Source organism: Halichoerus grypus, chromosome 2, assembly GCF_964656455.1.
Source record: "Halichoerus grypus chromosome 2, mHalGry1.hap1.1, whole genome shotgun sequence".
NCBI classification, from domain to species: domain Eukaryota; kingdom Metazoa; phylum Chordata; class Mammalia; order Carnivora; family Phocidae; genus Halichoerus; species Halichoerus grypus.
In genome coordinates, this window is record NC_135713.1 from 70,917 (window position 1) to 90,074 (window position 19,158).

Genomic DNA, 19,158 nt, shown 5'->3' on the forward strand with positions numbered 1-19,158 from the left:
CTCATCAACATAGGAAAATGCCTCAGCTGGAACATCCTGCTGAGACCTAAGTTAAACAAGTAACAATTAGTACACTCACTCGTCCACAGCACAAACATTGTTTCTCTGTTCCAGCTGCCACTCCTGTTCTACCTGGTTCTCCTCTCCTGTTCCAGGTGCTCCTCTATTCCAGCCACTCTTCCTCTGTTCCAGATGCTGCTGTTCTGTCTGGTTCTCCTCTGTTCCAGGTGCTCCTCTGTTCCAGCTACTCTTCCTGTTCTACCTGGTTCTCCTCTGTTCCAGGTGCTCCTCCTCTGTTCCAGCTACTTCTCCTGTCCCAGGTGCTCTTCCTCTGTTCCAGATGCTCCTGTTCTGTCTGGTTCTCCTCTGTTCCAGGTGCTCCTTCTCTGTTCCAGCTACTTCTCCTGTCCCAGGTGCTCTTCCTTTGTTCCAGATGCTCCTGTTCTGTCTGGTTCTCCTCTGTTCCAGGTGCTCCTCCTCTGTTCCAGCTACTTCTCCTGTCCCAGGTGCTCTTCCTCTGTTCCAGATGCTCCTGTTCTGTCTGGTTCTCCTCTGTTCCAGGTGCTCCTCCTCTGTTCCAGCTGCCACTCCTGTTCTACCTGGTTCTCCTCTGTTCCAGGTGCTCCTCCTCTGGCCCAGCTACTCCTCCTGTTCCAGCTGCTCTTCCTCTGTTCCAGATGCTCCTGTTCTGTCTGGTTCTCCTCTGTTCCAGGTGCTCCTTCTCTGTTCCAGCTACTCCTCCTGTTCTGTCTGGTTCTCCTCTGTTCCAGGTGCTCCTCCTCTGGTCCAGCTACTCCTCCTGTTCCCTCTGGTTCTCCTCTGTTCCAGGTGCTCCTCCTCTGTTCCAGCTACTCCTCCTGTTCTACCTGGTTCTCCTCTGTTCCAGCTACTCCTCCTGTTCCGTCTGGTTCTCCTCTGTTCCAGCTCCTTCTTTTCTGTTCGAACTTGCTTTCCTCTGTTCCAGTTTGCTCCAGCTCCTGAGACTTTGTTTTTTCTCTTCTTTGAATGTAAAATCAACCTAATTTCAAAACACTAAATGTGACATTTCAGTTTATTTCAAGAATATCATATTCAGCCAGTGGCAAATGAGCACCTGTTTCTTGATTAGCCACATGAGGGTACTGCTTTTATTCCTAGCCATTTTAATACCGTAGCCCCCAGGACCTCAGACCTCTCCTTTCACTGTCCCACAGTCTGCAAGCTGAATTCAGGAAAAGCCCACATGAATGACCTCCTCAACTAGGAAGACTTCTAATAAGAAAAGAGCACATGAATGTGTTGTTTGCTCCCCCCATACATGTGAGGAAGCTTGAGGTCAGTGTAGAATTAAAACATTAGAACACTTGGGAACCCCAAAATTTTACCAATGGTGCTGACGTATTCTAGAAAATATTTGAACATACATGAAAAATTCATTCTCAAGGATACTATGCAGTTGTAACCAATCAGCTGGTAAAGGGACAGACAAAATGTGGTCCACCACACAGTGGGGTGAGACCCACGGAAGGAATGACACTCTGACGCAGGAGAAGTCGGGGTGAATCTCAAAAGCAGTTGTGCTGAGTAAAAGAAGTCAGACGCAAGAGACCCCATAGTCTGATTCCATTTGTATGAATGATCCAGGACAGAAAGCACACAGGTGGTTGCCAGGGGTAGGAGGGGTCTTTCTGGAGGGATAGAAATGTTCTAAAACTGACCTATGGTGATGGTTGTACCGCTTGGTAAAGTTGCTAAAATCCTCTTAATTATACCCTTGAAATGAGTGAGTTTTATTATACATAAAATATACCTAATAAAGTTGTTTTATTTTATTTTTTAAATTAAAAGTAGGCTCCACACCCAATGTGGAGCCCAAAGTGGGACTTGAACTCATGACCCTGAGATCAAGATCTGAGCTGAGATCAAGAATCAGATGCTTAACTGACTGAGGCACCCCAAAGTTGTTTTTTTTTAAATATATATATAAAGAATGCTGTGGGTTTTTCTGGTCTAGCTAGAATGAGAGCTAGAATGAGAGCTGTTAAGAGAGTTATAAGACATTAGCACTGTAAGAAGTTCAGGAAGAGACTAAGGGACAGGAAAGCAAAGTCCGGATTGGTTCAGGGTGCCCCACAGGGTCTTAGGTGCCAACTAGCTCTGGCCAAGACCATCTCTCCCCTCAGTGGGGCAGCACAGGCCCTGGGGGTTGCAAGGCTGGGGCTTGAATCGGCTTGCTCTGTCTGTGGTATGGTTCATCCCCTGTGAAGTGCAGTGTAGAAGAAAGGGCTGAGGAGCAAGCCCACAAGCCTCAGCCACTGCTGTCTCCTCCAAGCTGGTGCATGAACATGAGCCCTCCCCTTCAGGGTGATACAGGAGATCCAGGTCCCCCTTCTCTGGGTGATGCAGGAGAGCCCGCTTCCCCCTCTCTGGGTGATGCAGGAGGTCCAGGTCCCCCTTCTCTGGGTGATGCAGGAGGTCCAGGTCCCCCTTCTCTGGGTGATGCAGGAGGTCCAGGTCCCCCTTCTCTGGGTGATGCAGGAGGTCCAGGACCCCCGTCTCGGGTGATGCAGGCGAGCCTGGTCCCCCTTCTCTGGGTGATGCAGGAGGGGGAGGCACGCCCAACTATGATGCTGCCTGCCCTCAGGGTGCTCTCACCCCTTGTGGATATATTTTTGTGACACTTTTTGGGAAATCTGTGTGAGAAAATAAATTAGGATGACATTATTCAGTATAAAAATTTTCTCCCTGAAGGGTGTTTAAGAAGTGAGCACTCTTGGTGCAACTGGAATGTTCAGTTTTTATGTGTTTATTCATGCTGCTCAGGAATGCACCTGTCAGGGCAGGTGTGACACGCTGATGTTTTCCACCAGAAATGGGACAAGTTCTCATGGGACCCAGTATTTTCACTCATGGTTTTCTCCTTGTGTGTGTGGCCAGCTGAGTAGCTGCCTTCAAACCAGAGAAACCCTTCGTCTTTGACCAGGTCTCTTTCTCTTGTCTAGCTGGTGTTGACATAGACAGCAGCACCTTCCGAGGGCATGATCCTGGCCAGATTCCAGATGTGCTTGCTGAGCCACTGTGCCCCGAGGGAGGAGGACGGCCACCCAGCACAGGAGACATGCCCAATCAGATGCCCAGGCAGGGGCTGGAGGTCAGCCAGGAGCTCCTGCAGTCCGGGGTCATCACCCTCCCAGGTGAGCATGGCCGTCTTACTCTGGGCAGGTATAACAAAATACCAGGGACTGGATACCTTCTAGACAACAGACATGTATTTCTCTGTTCTGGAAGCTGGTAGTCCAAGATCAAAGTGCCAGTACAGTCAGGTTCTAGTGAGGGCCCCTCTTCCTGGTTCATAGTTGACACCTTTTTACTGCGTCCTCACATGGTGGAAAGAGTGAGGGAACAATCTGGGGTCTTTCGTAAGAACCATGAATCCCATTCATGGGGCTCCACCCTCATAACGTAAGCACCTCCCAAAGGCCCACCTCCTAGTATCCCCACACTGGGGGTTAGGTTTCAACATAAGGATTTGGGGGGAACACAAACATTCAGGCCACAGCAGTGCCATCGCCCTTTTAGCTGAGCATAGCTCTCCTGCCCAGGTGAGAACCAGCCCCTCCTCTCCTGGCAGATCTCACATCTAAGCCAACACCTCAACAGTTTGCAGACCCTAGCTCAGTATTTCTCAAGCTTGAAGCCATGCATGTCCCCACTGGGGCTGCCCCCTCACGATGCCCTCTGTTTCTTCAGGGACCCGAGACCACCAGGGAAGAGCAGTGGTGCAGGTCTGCACGAGGGGCCCGCTCTGGTCCAGCAAACACACCTCCAGCATCGAGCTGACCCAACTGTTGCAGTACTTCTACGGCATTCCCAGGTGGGACAGAGCCAGGTTCCTACCTTCCAGACCTTTGGGGATAAACCTGTACAAGCTTGTGTCTTGTGCGAGGGTCTCTGTCTGCAACCTCGGGGTCCCCCGGTGGCATGGGCAGCAGGCTCCCACCTGCCCCTCAGGCTCCTGCTGTCTTTTCCAGGTCCGTCAGCTGTCCTGCATGCATTCCTCTCCTCCTGCTCACCCTGACCTCTCCCCACCGAATCAAGGCTCTGACACATACTCTACCTTGAGTTTTGTGTTGCTTTGCATTGGTTAATGCTCTAAGCGTTATGTATGTGTATCTTTTATACTCCACCTCTTTCTGGATAAAGACCTAACTGATATAAACAGAATATTTAGAATAAGTGGGTCAAGAACTCATACAAATGAGTAGTACCTGGTACCCAGAAGCAGCAAAGACTGATTCAGTCTTACGTTACGTAAGTGAGCCTTACGTTCAGCTCGGCAATGCTGCGTGCCAGGAAGAAAGCATGCCAGCTCCTTAAGAGAGGCCTATCCTCTCTGACATGGAATTCCAGGAAGCCACACCACCTGGACCCTGCATGATGACAAGGTGTGGAGCAGATGTGCACCAGGGCATGGCTTCAGATCTCCTCATGGACCGAGGACAGAAACAGGAGAGCAGGAGTCAAGGACGGTTAAAGTGTTATTTCATACTGCTTGATCCCATCAGATGCAGGCATGCTTTGGACGGCCCGTATGGCCACCAGACCAAGAGTCCCTGAGGTTCTGGGTGGAGACAGCCCCTAGGGGAGGGAGCATTGCCCAGCTGCCGAGCTCAGTTCCAAAGTCAGACAGCCTGGCTCCAGATCCCGGCTGTACCCTTACTGGCGGGTAGATGGTGTACCTCCGTAAGCCCGTGTCCTCCCATAACCTGGGATTGTAGCAGCCGTCTGGAAGGTGTGTCAGAGAGATTAGAAATAATCTGTGTAAAGTCCGTAGACTGAAGTCCAGAGCATCATCTTTGTGGTACATCCCGTGATGTTCTCTCACTCAGTGACAAGATGCACATCATGTGATATGAGCTCACGTGGCAACATGTTATGTGATGCCTCATGCTCTCTATGGTGCATGAACTTTCTGTTGGAATTTCTTCTGCAATAGCAGAAGGAGATTCAGTGTGGGAACAATTAGGCAGGAAAAGAAAGAATGCTACCTGACACCCCTTTCCCAGAGCAAGGTTTCCAATTATCTGAGGGCACTGGTTTTACTGCCTTTGGGTGAGCCTGGGATTTCAAACTTATCTTTCAGCACAGATTTCAAAATATAAAGAAATACCCTGAAAAAAAAAATACAGATTCATCCTCGCATTAGCTTATACTTTGTAAGCCTCAAGTAAACACCAAAGCACTAAGATAATGGCATTTTCTATTTGCCAAAAGCTTTCTTTTATGGGAGCCTCCAGAATTAACTCAGGACAGTAATGGAGAGCAATCCTGGTTGACAAGGACAAAGCCTTCTGTAGTTTTTGGAGTTTATACCCTTCTGCTGTCCTCTCCATTCCACAACGAAACACCAACAGTATGAGTTAGGGTACCTGTGGGGTTGGCAGGGCCAAGACTTGCCCCTGAATCTGTAGCCTTCTGCCTTTTCCACAGAAAATTCAGACAGCCCCACTCCCCTCCCAGGGCAGGCATCTTCACCAGCTTGGGAAGCTCCAGTGGAAAGCCTCTGTTGAGAAAATCACCCCTAAAGCACTTAGGGTAACCGATGGTGGAGCCTTCTGGTTTAGCTGATTGTTTCCTCACAACCATTGTAATTTTGTTAGCATCCTGATTGATTATTGCACCTTGAGAAACTGAAATCTCCCCCTACCTTGTGGGATGTGACGCAGGCCTTGAGCTATCAGAATGAAGTCCCCAAGGTGTCAGCATTAATTACTAGGGAGAGTGCCCAGCAGTGTCTGGTTTTCGGTTACTGCAGCTGTATTACGGGGGCCATGTGTTCCTGGGAGTGTGCCTTGTAAATGGACTCCCATCAAACTCTCCCATACACAGAATCTTAACATCAGAATGGATCTTGGCTGTCATCCATCCAGCCTCCTCTGCAATGAAGGAATCCATCCATCCATCCACCACTTGCATGAGAGTACAAAAAGAACAGGCGATGGCTCCCACCCTCAAAGGGACACACATGGGAACCCAAACTGTTGCATCTTCCAGCGTAAGACAAACCCACAATGCTGGGAGGGAGCTGCAGCCTCGGCCGGGGTGGCGGGGGGTGGATCTCCGGATGTGGTCTGTGTCCTTGAGGACGGTGAGTATTTGCAGACAAGAAGGGAAGGACATTCTGAGCAGAAGGAAGAGCACACATGGAGCCCCAGAGCAGCCAGTCTCTTTCTGAGTCAGGAGGCAGGAGTGAGGACTAAAGACCCGGTGCAGGCAGTGGGTGCCCCGGGCCTGAAGGCCACGTGAACCTCCGGTGGTGAAGCCAGGGTGACGCAGGGACGTGGTGTGAGACTTCTGCAGAAATGCAGGCGCAGGGTGTCTAGGGCAGATGTGCACATTGCCAGGGGCCCCACTGGAGCCCGACAGGGGGAGCCAGCCAACTCCATCCACCACAGGAGGCAGGCGGAGAGAAGCAAGTTTGGCCTGGGGGTGGGGGGGGTGGTTCATGCTGGGTGGCCTGAGGGCGTTTTCTCCCATCTAATCCTATACTAGCTGAACTCGAGTCATTGGATCCCTCTCAGCCAGCCCAAGTGGAGGGTCCAGCAGTCTCTGAACTTGGGAAGCAGCCCCCAGCGAGGGGCTGCGTTGTTCACTCTGCGGCCATCCCCTTCAGCAAAGCCACTAAGTGGATGAGATAAGTGGAGGAGGACGTGTGGGTCTGGAGCTGCCAGGGGTTATTTCCCATGCCGAACCAGCCAGTGTGGCAGTGAGACCGGTCCTGCCTCTGAGGCCAGAAGCAGACCTTGAGACGCAAATTCAGGGAGACCACGGGAGACCAGGGGTGAAGAGAGACCAGGAGTGGGGGTGTCAGAAGAGGGAGGTCACTGGGGCCCAGGAGGGACGCAGGACGCTTGGAGGAAGTGGAGTATCATGCCCAGCTCCTGAAGCACTGCCCGGGACTGCTCCCAGACACGTGGACTCCAGCGCTTCAAGACACACAGGTCACAAAGCGGCTTCCGTGGCAGAGGAAGCCTGGATGCAGAGCTGGGCAGCTGAGGGAGGGAGTGAGACGGGGCATTCTCCCAGCCTCACCTTTTCTGCGTCCGGCTTTGACACCAGAACACCACGCTCTACTCTGCCCTTACTACTCTAGCTTCCCCGAGACACACACCCCCGCCTTCAGAAGCATTCCTTAGCAGTCACACCCGAAATTGAACACACCCTGACTGTGGTGCACACTCGCCCTTTTGGCTAGGATGTGGCTTTGGTGCAACATGCGGCTCTCCCCGCTTTGTGCAAGCGGGCCAGGGTGAGCGTGCGTATCTGTTCAAGACAGCACCCACACATGTGGCTGAGGTAGAGTATGAGCCACTCCCAGAAGGTGGGGTTGGATGCATCACCCTGCCTTAGCTTATTGTTCTGTCCTATTTAGAACTGAAGCTTACAGTCGTGATCACAGTAGGGACAGAGCTTTTATGCAGGGGCGTGACAAGCACCTGACCGTATTTTCACCTTTAGAGGATGTTCTGCTGTCCCACTTTAGCTCTGGAAATGTGGTAAACCCAATGACTGGCCTGGAGCTGCAGTCCTGAGATCAGCCGGCCACGTCTGGCTCTTGTCCACTCCATCAGAGTAGAATTCCACATGGTATTACAGCTGGAACAAGCGACCTAGCACAAGAAAGCTCCAGGGCCTCTGCTCTGTGATGGGCGGTGTAGGAGAAAGCAGCCGCAGCAAATGCAAGCACGCAGCCTGCTCCCTTTGCCTGGAGACGCCATCAGACAGGACTGATCACCACAGTGAACCCACCTGCCCTGTCTGCACCTGGTAAGCAGCTCGGGCCCTCAGGAACCAGAAGATTGATATGTGTCAAGAATTTGTGGAGCCAAGGGCATCTGGGCAAGGGTGCGTCTCACCGAGAGACGAAGAAGCCTGTCATGGAAGAGATCTTACCTGCCGTGGTTAACACTGTCGGTCTCTCTCCCCAGGAAGGAGGTGCGGGAGCTGGGGCTGGTCATCCTGGTGGATGCTCGCAAGGGTCCAGCTGCCCCTGCTCTCTTCCAGGCTCTGGCAGCACTGCAGGTGAGTCAGGGTGACTCCTGTCCTCAGGACACTGAGCATCTCAGGGCCCCTCGTGACCCAGGAGCAGCTGAGGGCAGCCATGCCTGGACTCACCCCCACTGTGAATCAATCTCAGGATGAGGTGGGGGTCCTGAGTGTGGACATGGAGAGTAGCAGAAGAAGAGCCTGCTCCTGCGTCCATCAACAATGTGCTCCCCCGTGGTCGGACCCAGTCACCGGGAAAGAGCTTCCTGCCCATCTCCTGGGTCGCCACTGCAGACCTTAAAGGCAGAGTCAGCCAGGACCAGCCCATATGGGCATGACCCCTTCCCTCCACAGCAGTCCTTATCTAGCGTCTGACTAAATCAGCGTGCAGGGCTACACGCCGCACCTTCTCAGTCAGGGACGGAGGTGTGGACGCTGTGGGGAGGAGGGCCTGTACCTTGGGGCAGGTACGGTAGCTACCATACCTCTGGGGCGAGGTCAAGGGAGGTTGTCTGGCAGGTTTGCAGTCGCCCCAGGAAGACCTGATCCTGGATTTTGGGTCATGAGTAAAATCAGGAGGGAAATGGGGAGTCCCTGGAACAGGGAGAAAGTCACCATTGGGGTGCTCCAGGGACCCAGGGCCAGGTGGGAGCCTGAGAACATTCGCGCTCCCTCAGACAGGTGTATATGGGGCCCCTCATGTGTCAAGTGCTGTGCTGGAGTCTGGGGTCCCACCTTCTCCCTCAGTGAAAACCTGTTCCCTCTGTTTGGTCTCTGCTAAAGGTGCCAGACACCAATCACCGTTGTATCCCGGTTCCTAAGTTTAGGGACGCCAAATGCAAGTTCTTTCAAGGAAGGACTCAGTGGTGGAGGTTGGGGCACATCTGGATGCACTCAAGAAGCTGGAGAACAGTGTGTGGGGAAAGGAGAGAAGAGCCCCCAGCAGGCAGGCTGTGAGTGGGGCCGGGGCTGGGGGAGGCCAGGCAGAAGTGGGCCAGGTCAGCAGGAGTAGGCGTCCTGGTCAGGGTGCCTGGCGGGGGTGCGGCTCCTGTCCGACACAGAGGTGAAGGTGCAGATTCCCGAGGGGAAGGGCCGACCCAGATGTGCTGTCCCGGCAAGAGTGGGCTCTCAGAGCCGAACTCAGTGGTGAAGTCTGCGTTTCAGAGGGAGAAATGGGCTTTCAGCAGAAGCATTCACGGTACATACCTTCAAAGCCCGAGTTAGCGCCTCTGACACGGACCGACAGGTTTGACGTGCCAAAACTCCGATTCCACGAACCACCTCGGAGGCACATGAATCCCTTATTGCTCATTTCCCTGCTCTCAACCAGCTGTCGGGCTCAACAATCAGCAACCAGGATGTCATCCAGTTTGATGCTCATATTCTGTGTGGGCTTCGAAATTCCTTTGCGATTCTGGTTTTTCCTAACCACATGCAATTTTATAGACCAGCAAAGACTGGGAAGTTACTGGAAGCCTTCTGGGAAAGTAGGAGGATGACTGCTTTTCAAAAAGATTTTGAAGGAAGCTCTGCTCAAAGGAGGACAGCGGCATCGGTGACCTCAGGATTTCCTCAGAGTCCTGTGAATTCACAGGAGGAAGGTGTTAAATGTGGAGGCCTGGTCCCAGTATCCACAGTGGACAGGAGGATGAGGTTTGTTTGTGTTTCAGACGCACATTCCTCAGGAGCAACTGTTTAATGTGGTCACCTCACACCAGTCATCTCAGCACCCTATAAATAGCAACTTGTGAAAACATGGGAGAAAAACAATTTTTCTTTATATCTGCCTTCAAAACCAAATGTAATTGTTGCTGTTGCTGAAATGATTTTGAGGCTGCAACCAGAACTTGTGACCAGATTCCTAGAAACCATTCTGCCTGCTTCATGTACCCGTTGGGAACAGCTTACCGTCACGAGGAGGGTGTGTGGCCCAGTCGGCCCGCCCGCTCCGTCCGCACCTCCAGATGCTCCAGAGCGCTGGGCCCGCGCTGCGCACCACAGAGCATGCGTGCAGGAGCATCCCTCCTCCTCGGCCTCCCTGCTGCTCTGCTCTCCTCCCAGTTTCTTCCACCTTCAGCCCTGGGGGTGGCCTCTGGGGGAGCGGTCCTGCTTCTCAACCCCCATCTGCAGGCTCCCTGGGCTCCCCCCTCCTCAGACCCTTTGCCCCCCTGGCAAATGGTGTTCATGCCAATCACTTTTGTCATTGCTGAATGAGGAGGGCTTGAAATTTGTTTTCAGGGGAAGCAGGGAACCCAGTGACTTGCTGCAGAACCCAGGACGACACCCTCCCAGGCCAGCAGGTGGCCAGAGCCCTGTGAGTCCCATGGAGGCTCACTGGGGACCTTTCCCGGTAAGGGGCTCGAGGAACTCTGAGAGCGCATTGTCACTCTGGGACCCTGACTGAGTAGCGAGGTGCAGACTGCAGGGCAGGAACGTCGGCAGACACCCACGCAGGCACACGGTGAGGCCCGGTGCCCAGAGTGGGGCTGGCATGGACGGGTATCACCACCTCCACTCCCTGACACACGCCCAGCGTGGTGGCACTGGCCTCGTGGGAGGTTACTTGGGCACGAGGAAGAAGGCGGAGCATGCAGCTGCCCGTGGGCTCCCTCACTGCGCTGTGCTGTGTGCATGTTGCCATAACCCTGTTTGCTCATACAACCCGGAGGACACTGATGCATGTGTGCGTGCTTTGCAGGAATTTCCTGAAGCCAGAGGACTGCAGTGGCTTCTGCTTCTTTGGCATCCAGTAAAAACTTGAAAATTAAGTGTCCGGCCTCAAAGAGAGATGACTGAGCCCTCCTTGTTGATGCACACGCTTAGCCACCACTCGGGCCACTGTGGGTGAGACCCAGGCAGGCCCCACATATGGCCCGAGAGCCCCTCAGCCGTCGACCAGAACCACGTACCTTTTTTCTTTGTAAGAACACCCCTTCCCAGCACTTCTGTTTGTTGAGGCTTCCCTTAAGTCCTGTGCCACTTGGGTCCCGCAGCGGTAGAATGAGCCCTGAGTAAGATGGTCCCTCTCTACCCACACTTCTCCCAGAGCAGAAGCAGGAGAAACACCTGCTGCATCGTAAGTTTTTAGCACAAGTGAGTCTTCGAAGGAACTTCAGGAAATCCACTCTGTTCCGTCATCTGGATGTTGGCGTTCAGACTGCCATGAGGCCTCACTGCTGCTCCTTCAGGTGGTGGCCTCCCACCAGGCTTTGGCTCAGGCAACAGCAGGGTCTGTAATCCCAGTGAGAGGAGTGGAAATAAGCTGAATTTAAGGGTCATGTTTCCATTTTCAGTTTTATTTCTGAGGAATATGCAGAAGTAGTTAAATTTTTTCATAGAGGGCAAAAAGTAGAACTCTCATAACTATCTCAAGTGACTATACTTCAAATTTATTAAATTATTAAAGTTCAGATAAGAAGCTTTCCATTTCAAAAAGGAAATTATTTTTTCATTTCTTGGTGGAAGAAAATGCTAAGAATTACTCATCCCTACCCCACCCACAGCACATAACTTCTACACACTGATGTGGACACTCATCCTAAGGTACAAACTGTGTTCTCACTCGTCTGAAAATTAACATCCATCTTCTTAGCAATAGCAACAAATCCTAATAGTAAAAAAACCACTCAAGTAGGAATATATGAGAAATATAAAACATTGCAAAACTGTGTAGTTTTAATTCATGATAACTGAAAATTTTACCTAAACTGGGTGAGAGAAATAGAAAATGACTCAAATAAAAAAGCAAGAATGTTTTTTCTTTGTGTTTTTCTATGGCTTATTCATTAAATGAATATTTATGGAAGATCATCCACAAGAAGCCACATAACAAAAATGTAAATATATACGATTAATACAAATAAAGTATCAGTTATTTCTGAGGCCTATCCAGTCAAAATAGGGGATCAACATTGGGGATTACAAAAAGCCTAAAATCTGTTTATCACTACAAGAAACTTAAAAAGTAAAGCTTTAGAAAATACGAGTGAAGAAGCAAGCACTAGGTAAATAAAATAATTTCATTGCTGAATGATCTGGCCTCAATGTATTCTAGCAAACAGAAATCAAGGAGGCTTGTTTAAAGTCATAAAACATGTCAAAAAAAACCCCCAAAACCAACAGGGTTGGAACCCCAACAGGGCACACATACCTCATACTATATACAAAAATTACAAGTGGTCCCAGACCTGCATGCACAAACTAAGACTGCAAAACCACCAGAAGGAAACAGGAGAAAATCTTCATGACCTTGGTCAGACAAAGATTTCTTCGCTATGACACCAGCACCATGATCTATAAAAGAAAACCATGACAAGGTGGACTTCATCAAAATTGAAAACTTTCCCTCAAAAGCCACTGTCACTAAAATGAAAAAACAAGCCAGGAGTTGGGAGAAAATGTGTGCAAAACACAGATCTGATAAAGGACCTGTATCTGGAATATACAAAATCCCAAAACTCAGCAATAAGACAAACAACCCAATGAAATACCAGCAAAGATTTGAACACACTTGACCAAAAAAAGATAAATGAATGGCAGAGAAGCACATAAACATATGTTCAACATCAGTAGTCATTGGAGAAATACAACTTGTAACCAAAATGAGATAACACAACAAAACTTGACGATAGCAAGGGCTTGGTATTGCTCATGGAAATGCAGAATGGCACAACCACTCCAGTTTCTTCAGACGTTAGAATGCACTTACCATGTGACCCAGCAATCCTACTGCTAGATATTTACCCAAGAGAAATGAAAACTTACGTCTACATAGAGTTTATAGTGGCTTTGTTTATGGTTGCCACAAACTGGAAACAACCCAGGTGTCCTCTAGCTGGTGAGTGGGTGAATGAGTTGTAGTGCCGGCATGCTTCTCCTCAGCAATAGGAAGGGATGATCTAGGAACCACCCCCATAGCATGGGTAAATCATGAATGCACTGTGCTCAGTGAAAGAAGCCAGTACTGGGTAAGTCCATGTGTATGATATCCGAAAAAGGCAAATTTATGGACAGAGAAAACAGATCAGTAGTTGCCAGAGGCTGGTGGGCTTGGCAAAGGAGCATGAGGAAATTGGGGGATGCTAAACTGTTGTATATATCTTGACTGTGATGGTGGTTCCATGACTATAAGTTCTGTCAAAATTTAGAGAATTCCATATTTAAAAGGGTGAATTTTAATATATGTAAATTATAACCAATAAACTTGATTACATTAAAATTTATAAGGTGAAATAATGTCCATTTAGAGCAAAGACAGTTACATTTTATGCATTCTAGGTGCTTGGGAACAATATCAAAGCAGAAGTAGCACCCCTCAAAGTTAGACAATTCTATTGAGTCGGTGAAATTAAAAATTACAAAGCTAATTGGTATTTCTTTCTTATTTCAGAACACATCTCCTCCCATAATTCATAGTATTGTGTTGTTGGTGAATAAAGAATCAGGATTTAGGCCTGACAAGGATAGAACAATTCAGGTAATTGTTGTAGACCCTCAGGGTTAGATATGACTCTGGGTAATGCATAAAATTAAATGTTAGGACACGTAGATGAGATAAAACATAGCGAAAACTTTATGTGAATTCTGGCTGCATCCATATAAGAGCCTGAAAACCCATCACCGATCCCTTAAGTTTTTGCAGGACCCTAAAGAGGGTAATATCAGAAAACTTTTAAAAATCTAATTTTTCTTCTCCACTTCATTTGCTTTCTCAAATCCTCTTCTTGCTTCTTTATCTTTTATCTAAAAATTCTTTATTTTGCCTTCATTCTTGAAGGATTTTTTGCTAGATATAGAATTCTGGCTTACAGTAGGTTTTTGTTTGTTTTTCCAGCACTTTAAAGGTGTCGTTCTGTTGTCTTCTGGCCTCCATAATTTCCTCCCCCCCCCTTTTTTTAACTGCAAAATGGTGGTTCTACCTCCATAGTTTCTGATGAAAAATTTGTTGTAATTCAAATACTTGTTCACCTATAGAAAATGTGTCATTTTCCTTTGGTTACTTCCAAAATTTTCTCTTTCTTTTCAGCAAATTGACTATAACGTGACTAGGCATGGTTCTCTTCATCTTTATCCTTTTAGGTTGGGCTGAACTTGAATTTTTAAAGTTATGTCTATCACTAAATTCAGGAAATTTTCATTCATTATTTCTTGAAGTGTTTTTTTCTGCCTCATTCTCGTCCCTCGTTCTAGGATTTCAATTACACACACTGGTATTGCCCCATAGGTCTTTTTTTGTTTTTCACTCTTTATTGCACTTTTACTTTTTGGAATTTCAGGAAGTGATAGTCTAGAAGTTTTCTTTCTCTTTCTTTCTTTTCCAAAACAACTTTACTGAGATATAATTGATGTCCCGTACAAATCATTTATCAAACCGCATCAATGATTTTTAGTATATGCATGGAATTGTGCAACTGTTCCCACAATCTAATTTTATTTTTTCCAAATTTTTATTTAAATTCTAGTTAGTTAACATACGTGCAATATTGGTTTTAGGAGTAGAATTCGGTGATTCATCACTTATATACAACACCCAGTGCTCATCATAACAAGTGTCATTCTTAATACCCATCCCCCATCTGGCCCATCCACCACCCACCTCCCTCCATCAACCCTCCATGTGTTCTCTGTTGTTAAGAGTCTCTTATGGTTTGGCTCCCTCTCTCTGTTTTTCCCACTTCCCCTATGTTCATCTGTTTTGTTTCTTAAATTCCACATGTGAGTGAAATCATGTGTTATTTGTCTTTCTCTGACTGATTTATTTTGCTTAGCATAAACTCTCTAGCCCTATTCACATCATTGCAAATGGCAAGATTTCATATTTTTTGATGGTTGAGTAATATTCCATTGTATATATGTACCACATCTTCTTTATCCATTTATCAGTTGGTGGACGTTTGGCCTCTTTCCATAGTTTGGCTATTACTGATAATACTGCTATAAACATCAGGTTGCATATATCCCTTTGAATTAGTATTTTTGTATCCTTTGGGTAAATACCCAGTACTGCAATTGCTGGGTGGTAGGGTAGTTGTATTTTTAACCATTTGAAAAACCTCCATACTGTTCTCCAGAGTGGCTGCTCTCCCACCAACAGTGCACGAGGGTTCCCCTTTCTCCACATCCTTGCCAACACCTGTTGTTTCTTGTGTTGTTGATTTTAGCCATTCTGATAGGTGTGAGGTGATACCTCACTGTGGTTTTCATTTGTATTTCCCTGATGATAGGTAATGTTGAGCATCTTTTCATATGTCTGTGAGCCATCTGGATATCTTCTTTGAAAAAATGTCTGTTTGTAACTTCTGCCTGTTTTTCAATTGGATTATTTGTTTTTTGGGGTGTTGAGTTTTTTAAGTTCTTTATTTATTTTGGATACTAACCCTTTAATCAGAGATGTCATTTGCAAATATCTTTTCCTACTCCGTGAGTTGCCTTTTAGTTTTGTTGGTTGTTTCCTTTACTGTGCAGAAGCTTTTTATTTTGATAAAGTCCCCAAAATTTATTTTTGGTTTTATTTCCCTTATTTCAGGAGACATATCTAGAAACAGGTTGTTACGGCAGATGTCAGAGAGGTTACTGCCTGTGCTCTCGTCTAGGATTTTTATGGTTTCAGGTCTCACATTTAGGTCTTTTATCCATTTTGAGTTTACTTTTGTGTATGGTGTAAGAAGTGGTCTGGTTTCATTCTTTTGCATGTTGTTGTCCAGTTTTCCCAACACCATTCGTTGAAGAGACTTTTATCCAATAGATATTCTTTCCTGCTTTCTGGAAGATTAGTTGACCTTATAGTTGTGGGTCCATTTCTGGGTTTTCTGTTCTGTTCCATTGATCCCATGTGTCCATTTTTGTGCCAGTACCATACTGTTTTGATTACTACGGCTTTGTAATATAACTTGAAGTTCAGAATTACGATGCCTCTAGCTTTGCTTCTCTTTTTCAAGGTTGCTTTGGCTATTCAGGGTCTTTTGTGGTTCCATACAAATTTTACGGTTGTTCCAGTTCTATGAAGAATGCTGGTGGTATTTTGATAGGGATTGCATTAAATGTGTAGATTGCTTTGGGTAGTATGGACATTTTAAATTCTGGTTCAGGCGTAGTACTTGTATCTATTTTGATTAGTTCCCTAGTGGTGATCTCTTCTCATTCTTCCTTTTGGGATGAATTCCTCCATCTCGCATTTTGTCTAGGCCTCTGTCTTTTGTGAATTAGGAAAGCCTGTGCCTAGTCCTGTTTCCGTTAGAGCTGAAGCTTTGCAGCACTTTGATCAGAAGACCTGGTGCATGCAAGGGATCTGTACTAGTCTTCTAGGGGAGAGGCCCATTGCTACTCTGGCTCTCAATTATACTTGCTGTAGTTAAAAAGGCACCTGCACAGGGTTAAAAAGGCAGAGCACGAAGGAGCAGAGCTTGGTGTAAGCGGCTCAAGCCTCCACTGTGTGCACTGTGCTGCTTGCTGAAGTCTGTCCATGCTGATGGGAGGGGTGAAAAATAGTGTCAGCCCTCTCTCTTCTCCAGAGAGCGGAGTTTCTACCCCCTGCTGTTCAGGACACCTGCACAGAAGAGCAAACAATCTCCCATCTTGTGTCCCACGCTCCCATCAGATTCCAGCCTTCACCCTGTCTGTGTCAGAGCTGTGTGCCCACTCAGCGGCGCGGTGCTCCCATGTTTTATCTCAGGCTTGCGGCTGGGTTTCAAAATCCCAAATTTTAGGGACCTGGCACGGTGCAGAACCAAGTGGGTACTCTGGGGGAGGGTCACGCCACACTGTGGCTGGTGCCTTTTGTCCCAGAAAAGCAGCTGCACAACTGCACAGGAGCTTGGATTTTATGGTGAAGTGTAGCAAAGAGCTGGCATCCAGGTTAGCTGCCCTCAGCAGACATTTCTGCTCTACGCTAATGAATGGGGCAGCTCTATGGCGCCCACAGGCTCTTTTGTCCCTAGAGAGGCAGTGCTGCCTCTCCCACATGCACTCCAAGAAGGGGAACTGTCTCTCCCAGTGCGACCCAGGGGATCGTGCTCTGTGGTCCTGGGCCTCTGCCCCCCTCCGCCACAGGAGCACCACTATGTCCACCAGGCTCGACCCTGGCAATGGTGCAGACTTCTAAAATTTCAGACTTTCAGTTCCACTGCGTATAAAAACTTACAATAATCAGCCCCTCTCATTTTCCCAGTCAATGGTTTTGGGGAAGTGTTTTTCTTGTGCAGTTCCCTGTGTGCTGCTTTATCTCTTTCTTTCTCTCCTCTCTCCATGATCAGAGTTCTGTCTCCTCTGCAGTGCTCACAATTCTTTTCTCCCCCAAATCACGTGTCTCTGCACCTCCTACCTTTCACAATGTGGCCTCCAGCTAGTTGTGCAGTTTGTTCTCTCAGTCCTCAGATTCATATCCTGGGTATTCAAAATTATTTGATAATTACCTAGCTGTGTTCCAGGGATGAGGCAAGCATAAGGTCGTCCTACTACTTCGTCATCTTAACTCCTCCCCAAGTGATCTTGCCCCATTGATCTTGGAGAATCATTTTTCTCCCACTTATTTTCTCTCTCTTCTTCAGATCAGATTGTTTCTATTGCTCTATCTTCAAAGTTACTAACTCCATATTCTATTCATCTCCATTCAGCTATTAAGCCTATCTAGTGATATTTTTTACTTCAGATATTATATTTTTCAACTATAAAACACCCAGTGGTTTTAAACATATATTTTCTCTGACTCTGTTAAGATCTCCTATTCTCTCAGTAATTGCAAGCACTTTTCCTTTACATCATTGAACATAGTTATGACCACTGCTTTAAAGTCCTTGTCTAATGATTACAACATCTAGGTATTTTCTGGGTTGACCTCTGTTGACTGTCATTTCCCTTGAGAATGAGTCACATTTTCCTGATTCTTCATGTGTCAAGTAATTTGGGATTGTATTCTGGACATGTGAATATTCTGTTGAATAACGTTGACTATGCTGACTCTGGATTCTATTATAAACCTCTCAGTGGACTGTTTTGAAATGCATTTAACTTGGTTGGACTCAAACTGAAAACTCTCCCCTATGTACATCCAGTTCAGTTCTTTTTGCCTTTAGCTATCCAGAGTCTTCCCCATGCATACATGGTTCAGGGTCAGCCAGAGTCCTGGGCACAGTTTACACACCACTGAAGCTCCTTTCCCCTGGCTTTCTCCCTTGTGGGACTCGATGTCTACATTCCAACCCAGCTCTATTTTCTGGTTCTTCAGGCCAGAAAGACGCCTGTTTTCTACCAGAGCCTCAGTCAATCCAGTCTCCCATGTTGGCATCCTGCCTTCAGGCCAGAGCCAAGCAAAGGGGGGAGTTCACCCCATGCTGCTCCCCTCATCCATGTTCCAGTGGCCCTCCTCAGTGAGCCTGACCTTGTTTGCCCTCTGGAGCTTTCAGGTGCTTGTTGTTCTACCTCGTCCCAAATTGTCTGGGCAGGGCCAACTCTGCCATCTCAGAGTAGCACATCCTTGATTTATTCTTCTTCCCTTCCTCCCCTATCTTCTTGCCTTCTCTCCCTTTTCAATTTTTCCATTTTTTGGTCTTATTTGGAACCTTTCTGTAATTTCTCTTTGCTACCTTTTCCTTTCACTTCTCCCCAACTTCATTTCTGTACCCAACCACATTCAGCCCACTAATGCCACCAGCAAGGCAGGGTCACTAGATTAAACCTCTCTCTCCACCCTCTCGGTGGTAGTTCTCCCTGGAGTGAGCCATCACAGTGGTCTTCCTGATGGATGCATCTGTGGCCGTAACCAGTGAATGCTTCTCCTTGGCAGTGTGAGGTGGTCGGCTCCCTGAAGGCCTTGCACAAGCTTATTGACAGCTCGCAGCTGACCACAGACCTCGATGGCTCCTTTCCTTACAGCCACAGTGACTGGATCTGCTTCCGTAGGGTAAGGTAAAGCCACTGCACCTGCCAGTCTCCTGGGACTTCTCCTCATGCAGATGTTTTTACTCACACCTGAAACAGGTGTCCCTGCCCCGAATGTCGTGCCCATCACAGCTGCCATTCCCAGGCTGTTGGAGAGCCACACTGTGGCGGGCTTGGGAGTGCTGCTGAAGTCCAGCTCTGGGCAGGGAGGGTGCTGCTCCCCAGCGCTTCCATGGATGCTAACAGTGTATCTGTCAT

General features: G+C 47.9%; 1 protein-coding gene across 15 annotated transcripts in view; it reads left to right on the plus strand.

Moving 5' to 3' along the window:
- PLEKHG4B (pleckstrin homology and RhoGEF domain containing G4B) overlaps positions 1–19,158 on the plus strand; it is an 80,022-nt gene that overhangs the window by 40,858 nt on the left and 20,006 nt on the right. For all 15 annotated transcript variants that reach the window (XR_013445453.1, XM_036078427.2, XM_036078428.2 and 12 more), the window contains 5 exons: positions 2,982–3,173; positions 3,730–3,853; positions 7,968–8,061; positions 13,415–13,501; positions 18,806–18,922. Coding sequence is in view for 14 of the 15 variants with exons in the window: in XM_036078427.2 (XP_035934320.2) it covers positions 2,982–3,173; positions 3,730–3,853; positions 7,968–8,061; positions 13,415–13,501; positions 18,806–18,922 (614 nt within the window). In the remaining variant the exon portion in view is untranslated. The remainder of the gene's footprint in view (positions 1–2,981; positions 3,174–3,729; positions 3,854–7,967; positions 8,062–13,414; positions 13,502–18,805; positions 18,923–19,158) is intronic.